Genomic DNA, 14940 nt, shown 5'->3' on the forward strand with positions numbered 1-14940 from the left:
TTCATCTAGCGGTTTACTTCAGATCCCTAAACAAAACCGTCATTTCATGTAGCGGTTATATTAAAAAATAAAAAATAAAAAAATTTCTCACACCTATCCTACGTGGACGGTAATGTGGGAAATAGTTTCCCATTTCAAGCAAAGGGGGAATTATTTTTTAAATTTGCAATATTCTGGAAAAATAGTCACTTATCTTTCCTTCACTTCCTTTCTTTTCTCCACAAAATTATTATCACACATTTTTTACATCAATCAATATTAACACCTATTGTTTCTTTGTTGAGCAACTATATGGCATTTGTCTAGCGCCAGTCTGCTTCAAGACTCGAAGTCATTAAAATCATTACTCAATCGGTATTTTGAGGAGCGAAACATTCTTCTCTCTTAGCAAATTTCATGTGAGACCGCTGCATACGTGCAACCACTCATAAGTTCAACTCATAATTTTAAGTTGCCATTTTAAAGTTTGAATTGAACATTTTAGACTTAAAATAGGCATTTTATGTCTTAAATTTCACAAACTTTAAACCATTGGAATAAACATTCTAAATCTTAAAATGGATTTTTTCTAATTAGAGTAGGTAAGTAAAATATAAAATTTAGGGTTGAAATAGGCGTTTTAAGAGTTAAAATTGACATTTTAAGTGGTGGAATAGATGTTTTAAAAATTGAAGTCGATAACCAAAAAATTAAACTAAGCCTTTGGTGAAGAAAAATTAAGACTTAATGTAGGGATTTTAAGTGTTAAATTTGACTTTTTAAGTCATAAAATAGGTGTTTAATATTTTTAGTCGCACATGCGGCCGGATATAAGTTCTTGTGCTTCTCTTTAGAGCCTATAGGCTAAATTATATATTTATTGATTTAAAGCAGCACGCATTGTAAGTCATTTGAGTACTAGGCTGAGCATAGACACAAGTAACAAGTTATCTCTCAAAGTTAAAATAAGACTACCCATTTCAAGCCAACCTGGTAGAAAGAAACGCTGTTCATCAAATGTATATTGCATACTTTCACACAATTCGTCACATAGTCCCCCGTAGGCCTACTCGTGTGGACAAAGCCACGGGCCACCTGTAGGCTCGGGCCCACAAACCCATGAGTGAGTGTTGACTTGCATGTACACTTAATGAGGTTCATTTTTTTCCAAAACCATATGGTTTTAAGGGATCCCAACATTATATGCAAGTCTTAATATTTTAGCAATGTAAAATCTTCCTCACATGTGAAGTACTTCCAACATTCACAAGTTGAAATATGCTATAAGAATGAACATTGTTTGAGAGGGTGTACAACGCCCACACGCCCACGGCCACAATTGATTTCATAGCAACATACCGGCTTTAAGGCGGCTGCACATGTTCCTTCAGAACGATTGCTCGAAAATATAAAAAAAATTATTAAAAAAAAACTTTCGTAATATGAAAAAAAAAAAAAAAAAAAAAAAAAGATTAACATGATTAGCATAAATCAACAAATTGTTCAAATTGACATGTTGGTATATACATGTGGGTAGCTATCAATCCTCCAATGGATCACAGCAACGGAAAGATTTCAGCTATATTTCTTCAAAGGATTTGCAAGTATTGTCTTTTTACACAATTGTTCAAGGTATGAAACTATGAATCTATGAGATAAATGCCTTAGCAAGATCAGTGTAATTACAGACCGCACCTGTTCTTGGACAAGTTATTTTACCATTATTTTTAAGGGCCATGTCCTCGAGAGCCTGCCACAGCACAAGACATATTCATATTATTGAAGATGCATGATTGAAAGAAGAGAAAACTAGAAAATTATTTTCACGAAATGGACATTATACAAACCTTTGTGCTGTAGACATAGCCATTTGGTAAGACCATTGGAGGATTTTCGGTATCCATCAATTCTTTTGTTATGTAGCAGACAAGTTTTGAGTGTTGCTGCTTTGAGAATGGTAGCGACGATGCCAGTTTACGGAAACTTTCCTGGGATAGTGGATCATCTTTGGGACAGTCATCTTCATAGCAAAAGCTAAAGAAGGTCAAGGAACACCAACATATTTCAACAAAATATGCTCTCTCCAAGCGATAATTACAAATCTTCATTATGCTAATTTACGATGTCCCAAAATTATCGTCCACGTATGTACAGTTGAAAGTATTATAATCCATTGCCCTATGATGTGGGTCTCACCTTCTACTACTATCACAAAATCTTGTACTTCCTCTCCAGTCTCTCCATTCCTTTACGAATTTTCTATTCAAATATGAACACTCTTCCTCGCCCCCTTGCTAGATTTTTTAATATACTATCGTACATCATAATTTATAAATCCTAAACTGGAGAAAAATAAGGCCTGAAGAGAGAACTATATAAATATGAACAGTTGGAGAACTGCAAGCAAGAAAACATCCTTTTTGACAGCATTTATCATAGTTTTTACAGCCCAAGTTCCAATCAAAAGCAGCATGATTAACATTAACATATATACAAGCATAAAAAATATAAACAAACAAAAAAGTCTATTCTTTCTATCATATTGCATCCAAGAGACAAAAGACCAACTTCACTTGTGAGAGTCACTGAAGCTCACATGCCATAAGAGCACAACTTACATAAACAACTAATAATTAGAGTACGTTCAAGCTTGATATGTGATTCAATCATACTCAGCAAAACAGGACCAGGACAGAAGACACTCCAGCAAAAAGAGAACATTTACTTAAGTCCTGTCTGTGCAAGGATATGATTTTCTAACACAAATAACTGTCAGTAAAATTTAATGATATAAAATGTTGATTAGATTTGCTTCACTGTGAATCAATTAAAAGTAGAAGTGTCTATTCGGGTGTTTGGACTGGTTACGGGGATGATATCTCAGGTCATGTTAATTTCCATTCTTGAGTATATGTAAATATCTTGACAATATGATTTTGACTTTTATATACTGGATATTTCTGGTTGGCTCATACTCAGTTTCTGTTAATCGAGGCTATAGAACTCTAATTATAAGGACCACAATTTAAATGGTGATTTACTCAATTGAACAGACCACAGACATCATAATATTGCCATCTCCATGTACCTAAGAAAGCATTGTTTAAGAGCAATTTTATATTGGCTATTAAAAGAAAAAGTGCACACTTGTACAAGCACGTTCAAAAAAAAGATAAATGTTGAAGAAGGATACGGAGTTTTCAAAGCAGATAAACCAGCTTGCAGATAGATATTTAGCAATGGTTCTAGGGTCATGCCATACAATCTATAGAATTCCTGCTTGAATTGATCTACCAAGTTGTCCCATTGCTTGGGTTCAAAAAGAACCTGCCAAGAGAAAATGAAGGCAAAAATAAGGTGATACAGAGGCAAGGCCTAAAAACCTAAAAGAAAATCAGAAATGCAGGAAGATAATGTGTAAAGCAGTTACTTGGTCCCAACCAATCATATATATGCAATAAACGCCAAATAATTAGACAATCACAATTAAAAGAACTATACTCCCTTGGTCCCTCTCAAATCAATTAGCACCACTTATCATTTTAATGTCCCACTAAATTTGCATCTTTTCCTTATTTGGCAATGGTGTCTCAATCTCCTACTTTTAATCTCATCCACAAACTTATTCTCTCTCTACATCTTAACCACACATTTCTATTATCCACTTGTTTTTGTCTCATTTTCCAACTCAATTCCCCCTTCCCCTTATTTTAACCAAACAAGCAAATGGTGCTAATTGAAGTGAGTAATTGATAAACTAGGTATTGTAAGACCGCAAGCCCAAACAAACTGCATGAAGTTGTCTGGGAAATAAAAAATGAAATCAAGAGGAGCCACAATTCAATTTAAGTCAATTGAGAAATTCACATACATATATGTTAACAATCTCCTTAACAAATTGGTGCACCCACCAACACCTTAATATTAAAAGCATTTAAGATTTTCACCCATGTCACATATGCTTGCTCAAACATAAATTTTGCTTTCCTAATCATGTCGTGAAATCAAGGAAAAATAGACTAAACAACATTCCACTAACCCGATGCCACTAATTGGCTCCCATCTAGGCATGATTCAAAATGCAAAAACAAGGCTACATCTAATTGTATCAGCTGAATTGTAAAGATTTTCAAATCTATGGAACTGTTCTACCCACATCATAAAGGTGTAAAAAACGTTTTAGGCTAATTCAATTGATATCTCGCAATCTTCACTAATATTTAGCAATATGACGAAAACACTACCACCGTTATTGTATCCTTATCGCAATCGCGACCGAAAATGCATTTTTCACTGCGGTATGGCAATGTGGCTTGGGATAAACGCACAAGCCCTAACCCTTGTAAGGCTTGTTTACTTCAAATAATTGTTACTGATAAAACTGATTTTTACGAATAGATACTAAGTTTTACCGATTGTTATTGAAATTGAATTTTATAAATTTTAATTATAACTATGTTTTACTGATTAAAATTTATTTTTATTGATTGCAGCTAATTACAGATGGCAACAAATTTTACTATTTGTAACTGAGATTAAAACTGATTTTTATTATTACTTATTATAATTCATTGTCTCCATGGAGGTTGGCAAAACAAATTTTTTGAGTTAAAGGAATTTTAGACTAGAGAAGGATTGAAGAGCTTCAAACACCATCAAAGGAAAAACTCAAAGTTAAAAATATTGCAGTGTCCAGCTAGATAATCTGAATGTATGCAAATGAGAAAACTTATCTGCTAGCTAAAAGAGAAATATCCCTTAACGAGAAAGTGATGATAGAGTGATATGATGGAGATCGTTGAAGAAAAAGTCGTCTTCTATGATTACATTAAAGAGTTGCACAAACCAAAGAAGTTGTATGTGGCTGTTTCAAATCTCAATCAAAAAATATTTTTTAAAAAATTAGCTTGTATCAGAGATCATTACCAAAAGTAAATCTTCAATTTATTACAACCCCCAAAAAAGAGAAAAAAGAGAAAGAAAAAAGAAAAAAGAAAAAAAGAGCAACACGCAACAAAAAGGATAAGAATACGATAGCATTTGAAGCAATGAATTGAGAGGTTGATCAAGAAACTAACCTTGTATGTAGCACACTCTGTATTGCTCTTAAAAGCAAGTGTCGCAATTACTCTTTGCAACTCTTTCATATGAGTGGTTCCCCATGCTGCAAGATACCTTCGAGCATATTGTATAGCACGGATATTGTTATCAACTCTAACCAATTCTATGAACTCTTGGAGTCTTAGCTGAAACTCAAATTTGCTCTGCCACCAAAAAGGGTATAGTGTCAAGTTTCCTTTTCTTTATTTTTCGAGAAAGGGAGTACTATAAATACCACAAAAAGTAATATAGGTTTCAAACATTAGTGTATGTTTGCTCACATGAGCATATAACTAAATACACACCAAAATGCGGAACACTCCTTTTTATTGCAACATGATAGTCATGACTATGTGTTCTCTTTATATGCAATCAATGCACAACTCCACTAAAGCTTATTCATGTTAATTCTTTTTTGTTTTCCTTAAAAAGCTTAAAAAGGTCAACTACGACCAAACTCTAGACAATGTCTAAATTTTGGTTACCTTTTACCGTTATTTTTCACAAAGCAACAACATTCCATAACGTTAATGTAGTTAAGGTGGGGTTGGGGTTAGATATATGCAACCCTACCCTTATGAAAACAAAGAGATTTCCAATTGACCATTTGATGGAAAAACTATTTGCAATTCCACATTAGTAATTGCACATGATTCAATGAGCCATTTTACTTTAGTCTATCTTAATTTCAAACCAACAACACTTTGTTACCCTAATGTCATAAAGTGGCTCCCACCTAGTCCGGATATTGGGAATGAAATATACGCAACTTTACTCTTGTGGTGAATAAGAACTTTATTCGAGACCAAAGAAACAATAATCGCTTAAGGTTTAGCAAACTTAAAATCATGCTACATATGAAGGCTATAGCAGTACATACCTTAGATTTCTTTAGCCTAGACTTGTTATCGGCACACCAGGCTAGTGCAGGAGCTACATCCTTATTTTGAAGAGCTTCGATGATCCTCCTAGCTTCTTGAAATACATCAATATCAACAAGATCCTGACATGGAAAAATCACAACCAAATCAACAAAAATCGCCATCAATGTTCTATCCAATTCAGGAACGTGAATATATGATATCCTTGTCAAAGCCTATTTTATTGGAGATGGGGGCAGAACTATAAAATTATACTAGAGTCAAAAGAGAGCAGTTCCTAGAAATTATCCTTTATATATTACTACACTGAAAACATATAAAATTATCATAATATATATGCAAGCCATCATCATAAGAAATGACAATTCAAAATCCATTATCGCTGGAAAGTTGCACTACACATAAAGGTAGAAAAAAAATAAATAAAAACATGATCGCATATTAGACCGGCACAGCAGTCCAAACTTGACCTGGTTGAACTCGGACTAGAACCAGACCGGACCGGAAGCATCAGGTCCGGTCTCCGGTCCTTAAAAATTATCAAATTCCAGTTCCGAACCGGTCCAGTCTAAACCCGAAAAATTAGGGTCAAACCGAATAGGATGGGTTAATATGTACTATGAATAGCCTTCTAATTTCTAGGGTTTTTTAAATAGTACATAAATTTCAAAATCATCCCATTGCAAAACGGCTGCTTGTTTGCTTTCTTTCCAGTCTTTGCCTCTTCAAATCTTTAGTACTCTTCTTCTTCTTTTTGATCCGACCGACCTGCGAGCGACCGTTTACTAGTCCACAACTACGACTTCATAGATCAATAATAATCATCTTTATCTACATTTTCCGTTGATTTGTTTCTAATTATACTGCTTTTGGTTGATGTCCTTTATCCATTTTTAAAGTTATAGCAATTTAATGTCCTTATTTTGGTCACTTCGATTATACTCGTCTTTTTCTAGAAGAACTAAAAAACTAATTAATTTCTCAAATGACTAGTAAACAAAAAGCAGCAGGAAGTTACCACTTACTGTCTATTTTTTTGGATGACTTGCTTTTTGATAATACTCTCAATTTTGAAACTATCTTCATTTAATGTCTATATCCAAAACCTTATTGACTTGACATTCTCTTCTTTGATTTTATTTTACTTTTTTGTGTATTAAATTTTTATCATACCATAAATCCATAATCACTTGAGATACTAATTGTTCATAATGGGATTTTTATAACTTTGTAATGAATTAAAAATTCGAATTTTACTAAATTAAATACCATGAAATTTTAATTAATAAATAAAAGTTTTTAAATGATGTATGATGGTAAGACAATCATAATTCATAATATTAATTTTGATAGAAATTTTAAATTTAAATTTTTGGGTTTGTAGCCGGTCTAACCAGTCCAACCCTAAACTACACTGGTAGTTTTCAGGGTTGGACCGGGTGTAACAGGTCCGGTCTCTGGTCTCCAAAATTTCAAATTCCAGTCTTCCCGTTCAACCAGGTTTGTCCAGTCCGGTCCAGGTTTGGATCAATGTGCACTCCTACTTCCCACCCACACTCCCATCCCCCTCACAAAAAAGAAAAAGATAGAATTAAAACATAACTTGGTTGATAGGTTCACAGATGAACATTTTCTACAAATGGGAGGGATGCAGCCAATGAAGCTAATTACATATTGTTGGCCCATTCGATCTTGCAACATTCTTTCGTCAAACAACATTTAGATGTCAACATAAGTTCCTCTTACTCTAGATAAATTCCTATGAAAGATACTGGATAAATCTCTATGAACTAATATGCTACTTGAGTCTTTGCATCCCTTTAGCAAGGCCAACACCACCCCACCCCCCACCCCCCCACCCCCCAAAAAAAAAATATAAAACAAATTATTGAGCCAAAAAGTTGCAATAATGAATTTCAGCAATCCTCAAAAGAAATTCCAATGAGCAACAATACAAAGAAGAAACACCTGTATATTGCTTGTTTCAGCCAAACTTGTAGCACTCTCATAATATGACAAGCGAAGCATATAGTCCACAAGAATCCGCTTCAAACGTATGTTGCTCCATTCAGATATAGTATCTGCATCTACAGATTCCAAATGGTCTAAGCGAATTCTACACCGTTGTACTTGCAAGTTCTCTGCTCGACTTCCTTCCTCTAGCTAAATTATCGTGGACATAATTAGTAATAAGAACCAATAAAAACAATATAATTGTATACTCAAGTCAACAATTAGCTTTAATTTTAAAGAAATCTGATATAAAGAATTATCCAGTGCCTCTAAGGCTCTAACGTCTGAGAAACTTAACAATTGCACACATTTTTGTTCCTTATTTTACCTTTCTACATATTTACTAATTAAAATAAATAAAAACCTAAAAAAAGCGGATGTGGTCTCAACTACCATAGACACCACAATAAAGAGAAAGAGAGAGAATGATTGCACTTGTTACCAAATAATAGTTGTTCAAAAGAGTATGCCAAAGCAAGAATAAAGATGCAACAAATATGCAATAAAATCAAAATACCCCATCCAAAAAACATACAAGCCATAAAACCAAGTATTGTTTGTCTCGACCTTTTAAAGTCTTTCTAAAATAGAAACGGAAACTGGACCAATTACTGAGCTTTTGAGAGTAAAACTAAGGAGCCCAATTAGTTTCATGGAAGTGTAGAAGAAGATACAACTCCAAGCTTTGAGAAAGTCTTTCTCAAGAAGCTGATTATTTTATGAAACTTTCAAAATGGATAGGATTACCTCAAAAGTTTGAAAATTGCCCCTTTATGTCCCATCTAAAACCCACCACTTCTCTCTTTGATATCCATCTCTGATTTGTATTAAGGCCACCGAGGACAGTCTACAATCTATATCCTCAAAATTCTCCACCATTATTGCTCCAAAAACCGCTAGGTTCTTTAAAGCTACCGGTGTCACTTTTTTTCCACAAAAAAGACAACAAAAAAAGCAAAATAGAAATTTTTGCTATAGTTTATACCACTGCTTTCTAATCATTGAAGAGGAAAGTCTCTTGAATATTAAGAATAGAAGAAACGAGATGATTTTGATACTCCATCTACTAGTTATTTATAAACAATTCATTCCATGAGGCAAACTCTCATGAAAATTTATAGTTGTGAATTTTTAATCTCGGAAATATTTAGGTCTGTGTTTTTTATTTTTTGAAGTTTTGCTTGCTGGATTTGGCCTTTATATATATCAATGGAATTCTTTTGTAAGTCAATATGGAGCAGAACAAGGAAGATCAAAATTAGGTTACTATGGGAACATAGAATGATAGGATCACCATAACGTAGTTTATGCCTGGTAGAAGGGGATTGATTGTCTTTTGGTTGGAGATCTTACCCTAAAACCATGGTTTGAATTTTACCCTTCAATGTGACAAGGGTAGAGTACTATATCAGTTTAATATCCTTTTTTTGGAACAAAAGAGTTCCAAAATAATTCTCCCTCCATCCCATGAGTTTAGGGACTGATATAAAAAACTAATTTATAGATTTTATTGTTAAATTCAAGTTGAATGAGACAAAATATTTGAAATATAGGGATGAGATCAAAAGATAAGTTAATTGTGTGGATGAGAATTAAAGAGGGAGTGGGTTCAATCTCAATTTAGATTGAAAACAAATAAACTTTTTTGTACCTAGTGTGTTAATGTTTCAGTAAGGTGGTTCATTGTGCATTTGAATTGAAAACGGAAAATATTGGTAATCTTATATTCAAAATTATACATATAAAGATGGTGTGTTAATGTTTCAGTAAGGTGGTTCATTGTGCATTTGGATTGAAAACAAATTAACTTTTTGGCATTAGTTGGTCTTATTCTCGCATTAATGATGAAATTTCATTTTTTTTTTCAATGGGTAAAAATCATTCACTTATCTACAAAAACAATATTATGATGGAAATGAAAATTTTCTCCGAGTAATTACTATAGATATAGATATGTTAGCTATAGAGCCCCACCCTCACTTTCATTCTCAAGTCCAAGCTCAACCTATGAAGTCGTCCAAGTGCCACAAGCACTTACATAAATTTACTTAATTATGAGAAACATTATTCATTTTATGTAGTTTGAAAGACTTTTATTGTGCGTTTACAACTTTAAAGTTATTGTGTTTGAGTTCAAATTAGACATTTTAAAAACACTCTAGGTTTAGCTTAATTTTAATTTAGAATACTAGCGCAACATTGTAAAGGAGCAACTAGCAAGACGAAGAGCTACAAGGATGCAAGTTCAAGTGACAAAAATGCATAACATGGCAAATTTTAGCGGCTCTTTACACAACAATCACAATGAAATACTTTTGCTACTCATGGACGCATTACTCCAAAGCAAATATGTGGAAATATGCTTCTTAATGGACGGTTATTCGACGCATGGAAGTTGGAGGTTATCTCAACATCATGCATAGAGAGTGGGAAGTTATTTCAAACTCATCCATGAGAAATTTAAGCCTACAAGTAAAGCATAGAAGTAATTTTCAACCAATACAACTGTCCCACAACTACACAAACACAGAAACGCAATAGCAAGCTTCACCTGCACAAACATGGGAAGAAACACATCTCAATCGTCCATCCTTGTTGTTTAACCGTCCCTTAGTGCCTCTTAGAACTTATTGTAGTTATTTCCTTATGCTTAGATTTCCATAAATAGCTTAGTTTGTATTTTGTTTGGAATTGTTGATTTCATCTTTGCCTTAATTGAATTCTTGAATTATAATTCTGTTAGGAAGTTCCTTTGCTTTGTAAGTTGGCGCCTTACATGTGTTGTTAGGAGTCTCTAAATTTTAGGGTGGTGTGTCTGTATCCTTAACATTTATAGTTAGTCAATTATCCTCCTGATCTTCATCTAAAATCGCCTCCCACTTGCATTATATTTGTGGTGTAATTGTATCGAACTTGTTCGTCTACATGCATCCTCAATTCATTCCTAAATCCCTCTACATTCTTCCCACGTTTTCCTCCTTTAATTTTCAATAAAATTTCTATCCATAATTCCACGCCCTTACACTATCATTTCCCATCATTTTCAATACTAAAAACATCTAATTTCCGTCAATAAACCACATGCCTAGTTCCTTAAACTTTTCCTCCCTTGTTTCCTATTATAATGGAATATAGTTCAATGACTCGTCAAATTATATGCACTTCTTATTTATGTAAATTTGTACATAATATTTCAAATATGCAAGAGTAAAACAAAAATAACATTTATTATCATAAGGGTAAGATTATGTATATCTGACATCCCTAAACCCTACACCCTAAACCCTCCTTAAGTAGGAGTCTATGTGATCTTTCATTGAAGAGAAAGGCATTTCCGAATTTGAAAAAAAGGTATATACTACTTGATGAAAGAAAAAAGTCTATTGAAAGTTATTGAGTCCAATATGAGGCATAAGGGATAATCGATTATTCGATTTGATTCCATTAATACACACAGCAGAAGAATTATTAATCACCATGACACACCAAATGAAAAAATGATACTTTATTCAAGTCTTAAGATCTCTCAATACGGGTGTAAATAAAGCCTTATATCTAGAGCAACAAAAACAAATATTTCTAGAATACCAAGAATTGGAGAGTTTCATTCGCTTGTCCAGCTAAAACATGTGATGGATCTAAAGAAACAAATTTAAATATCTTTTACCGACGAAAATAAAATGAATGAATACATAGGATTAAATATAAGATCCATGGAAAAATCTGCCATAGACAAAATGAAGATGTAAAATGAAAAAACATTTCTTATTAAGGTGATTACAGATACATAGGAAGACCTTTCCAAGTTCCGATATATTTAGTATAAACCGTTAAACATCAATTCCTGGAACCATATGAATTTTATAGATGAAGGCATAGTTTATGTGCCTTATCGGTCGTTTCGTCAAGGCCTCAAGGGGTTTCAAGGAAGGGAGAAAAAGTTGTTTGTGTGTGTTTGCTTTCTTTGTTTTTGGTTCTTTAATCAGGGATTACCTTCCCTTAGTGAAAGTCCCCCAAACATGTCTTTTTTTACCCACTCCTTAAGAGTGCAATCTTGTTGTGTTGGAAATTAGTGAAGGCACTGCATTTTCACCAACATTCTCCCTTGTCAACATATGAGAACCAAAGGGATAGAGGGGAGAAGGGACAAAGCCAAAAGGAAGGGTCGAAAAAGTTAAACACCAACTTTTTCTAAGTACAACTTATTAAAGCTATATAAACATGAAAACAAAGTGGAAACTATGGCAAGGTAAAACATATCGACATGTATTCCTAAATCCCAGAACTTACTCCACAAACAATAGTCCAACTTTTCATTATTAAAAGGTGTAAGGTACAGTTGATTCGTGCAAATGAAACTATAGTGAGTTCCCTTCTACTTGAATTGACTTCTCAAAGCCTACTTTATCTAAACTTCATTGATAAAATTGGCGTAGTAACTCCAAACTCAGACATCGTGCAGACTTCTTAGGACTAAAAAAAATACTAGGTGCATCAATATTTGTAATTACTTCCATAAAATAAGAGACAACAAAGTCAGGTTGATTCAAGGAAAAAGTTATGGCATCTGCAATGTTTCAATTTCAGGAGACACTTCAACAATCAAAAAGAGTTGCAGTTTCAAAATTGGACAGCATTTTAACATGGGACAAAAGGATGAAGTATAAATTTATAGTTCGTGATACATGTATCGTAGAAATATGTGCTCCAACAACATGGTGTTAATGATAAAGTGAATCAACAAAAGTGGCGATGATCAACAGCTGCAAAATTTGAAGCAAGAGTGTTGAAGTTAAAGTCTATCTTAATAGAACTTAGGACTCTTACGTTGTAGCAGTGAATGTTTTCAGATGTAAGAACAAGTATCCATTGCTCAATATGTAGTAAAATGCCATGATTCCGATTTATTTTCCTTGTTTTAGCTTTATCAAGTGTTAGTTCTTGTAAAATTGCAATACAAAATTTCACCATTACCACCTCCACATTCACACACCATATTTCAAGCTAATACAATATCCTTACCTAATGTGATCCCAACCATTTGACCATAACTTCCATTGACTATATTACTTCCACCCACAAAAAAAATACCAAATTTAACATAACACCAACATATTAAGATCCTGCTCATATATTACTTCTAGAGTAGACGGAAATTGACAATCAGAAAATAAATTGCTTTACAAGGGGCTCAAAAAGATATGTCAGCTAAGGAGGACCAAGCAGTGCACACATCTATCGACTATACCACTTCCACACGAAAAATAATAAAGAAAAGAGACAGAGGTAGAAGGTAAAAGGCTTGTCTGCAACGGATAAAACAATCTACCCAATAGATAAATGGTTATTTCAACAAAATAATCTACACAATTTCAATCCTTCTTGCCTCCATTGATAAAGGACTATGAGGTAAAAATATAATAGGCATCTTTAAAATAATAAAAAAATTTGAGCTCCATCATCTTAAAAACCATGGAAAAGAACAGTATAAGCATTAACAAAGAAGAATGAAGCAAAAGAATGATCCAATGTATAGGATTCACTACCACTTCAAAAGCTAATTTAAAGCATCATTTCAAAATTCTAACATACTTATATAACTATTGATATCTCCGCTTCATCATTCCCACAAATGTACAATCTTCAATTAAAGAATTTTGCAAGGCCTTATCCAAAAATAAATTATCTACTTTATTTAGCATCTAACAAGGGCAATGCTATCAACTTGATCCATTTCCAACTCTCCAAATTCCACTACCAATGGACAATAGTAACTAACGTTTATTTAGACAAAATAAATGCTGAAAATAATCTTCGAAAAAGGGAAACTGACACGAGGGTGCTAAAAGTCAAGAAAATTCCTGTGTACAACCATAAATTTACCATTAATCTTTTCTTCCATTAACTAAATTGAAGTATCGTACAAAGACAAAATCTTTTTTCTAGTAAACTACCTTCTGCAGCTAAAAAAGGATACTTCCAAAGATCACACCATTCTACAAATTAAATGAAATTGGATTAACAATGAAATGTAAGCATAATCCACTCACTTACGATTAACAACACTACACTCATATGTCACATGAATGCTATTGGCAAAATAATTCACAAATAGATCTCAATTCACCAAACCTACACCAATTACAGCCATTTGTAAAAATCAACAATGTAAAATTAAACATTTGCAATCAATAATTAAAATTTCCAAACAAATCAATTATTAAAGTGGAAAAAATACCTTTCTTTTGAGGCCTTGAAGGCGAGAAACAAGAGAAGATAAATGGGAAACAGCATCATCATGTGATAAATCAAGAGAAGCAGTATTAACGGCGGAAATAACAGCGGAAACTTCCTTCTCAACAGAACGATGATTAGCCCGGATGTTTTTCTTGTAGTGTTCGAAAGGAACTCGAAGAAATTGGTGTTCTAGCTTTAGTGAATCCGACAATTGGCTTACCTTGGACGCCTGAGTTGCCGACATAGTTTCCGGAAATCCGATGGCGGAGACGGAGGTGTTAGCCATGTTTCCGACAGAGTTTCCGGTGATAGCGTTACCATTAGGAAGAGGATCGATCTCCATTATGAAGAGAGAAAAGGGAGTGAGGCTGAGATCGGAAGGCTTGGGGAGAAGTTTGAAGAAACTTGATAGATGAAGATGATGGTGATAGTAGAAGGCCAGGACTATTGAACTGAACGGTGTCGTATACCCTTTTTTTTATAAAGGTAACAACAAATTGGCTCTATATCATCATACAATTTAGAGTCTATTCCCTTAATATTGCCCTCAAAAAAAATAATTCCGTATCATGAGAAAATATTTTCCACAATACCGTCCACGTAGGATGGGTTTTAATTAATTTTTTTTTTTTAATATAACCGCCACATGAGATGACGGTTTTGTTTAGAAGTCCTAAATAAACCGCTAGATGAAATGGCGGTTTAGACCAATTTCACGTTGAAAAAAAAA

At 33.6% G+C, this 14940-nt stretch overlaps 1 protein-coding gene across 1 annotated transcript; it reads right to left on the reverse strand.

The window, feature by feature from the left end:
- Window positions 1-1437: 1437 nt before the first annotated feature.
- On the reverse strand, window positions 1438-14708 carry LOC130802680 (protein MAEA homolog). Its single transcript, XM_057666694.1, has 7 exons — window positions 14212-14708; window positions 7929-8123; window positions 5960-6082; window positions 5058-5243; window positions 3173-3306; window positions 1827-2013; window positions 1438-1729 (listed from the first exon to the last, which is right to left on the reverse strand). The coding sequence occupies exons 1-7, from the start codon at window positions 14551-14553 to the stop codon at window positions 1628-1630; spliced, it is 1269 nt and encodes a 422-aa protein (XP_057522677.1). The 5' UTR covers window positions 14554-14708; the 3' UTR covers window positions 1438-1627.
- Window positions 14709-14940: the final 232 nt, after the last annotated feature.

Source organism: Amaranthus tricolor, chromosome 16 (assembly GCF_026212465.1).
Source record: "Amaranthus tricolor cultivar Red isolate AtriRed21 chromosome 16, ASM2621246v1, whole genome shotgun sequence".
Taxonomy (NCBI): domain Eukaryota; kingdom Viridiplantae; phylum Streptophyta; class Magnoliopsida; order Caryophyllales; family Amaranthaceae; genus Amaranthus; species Amaranthus tricolor.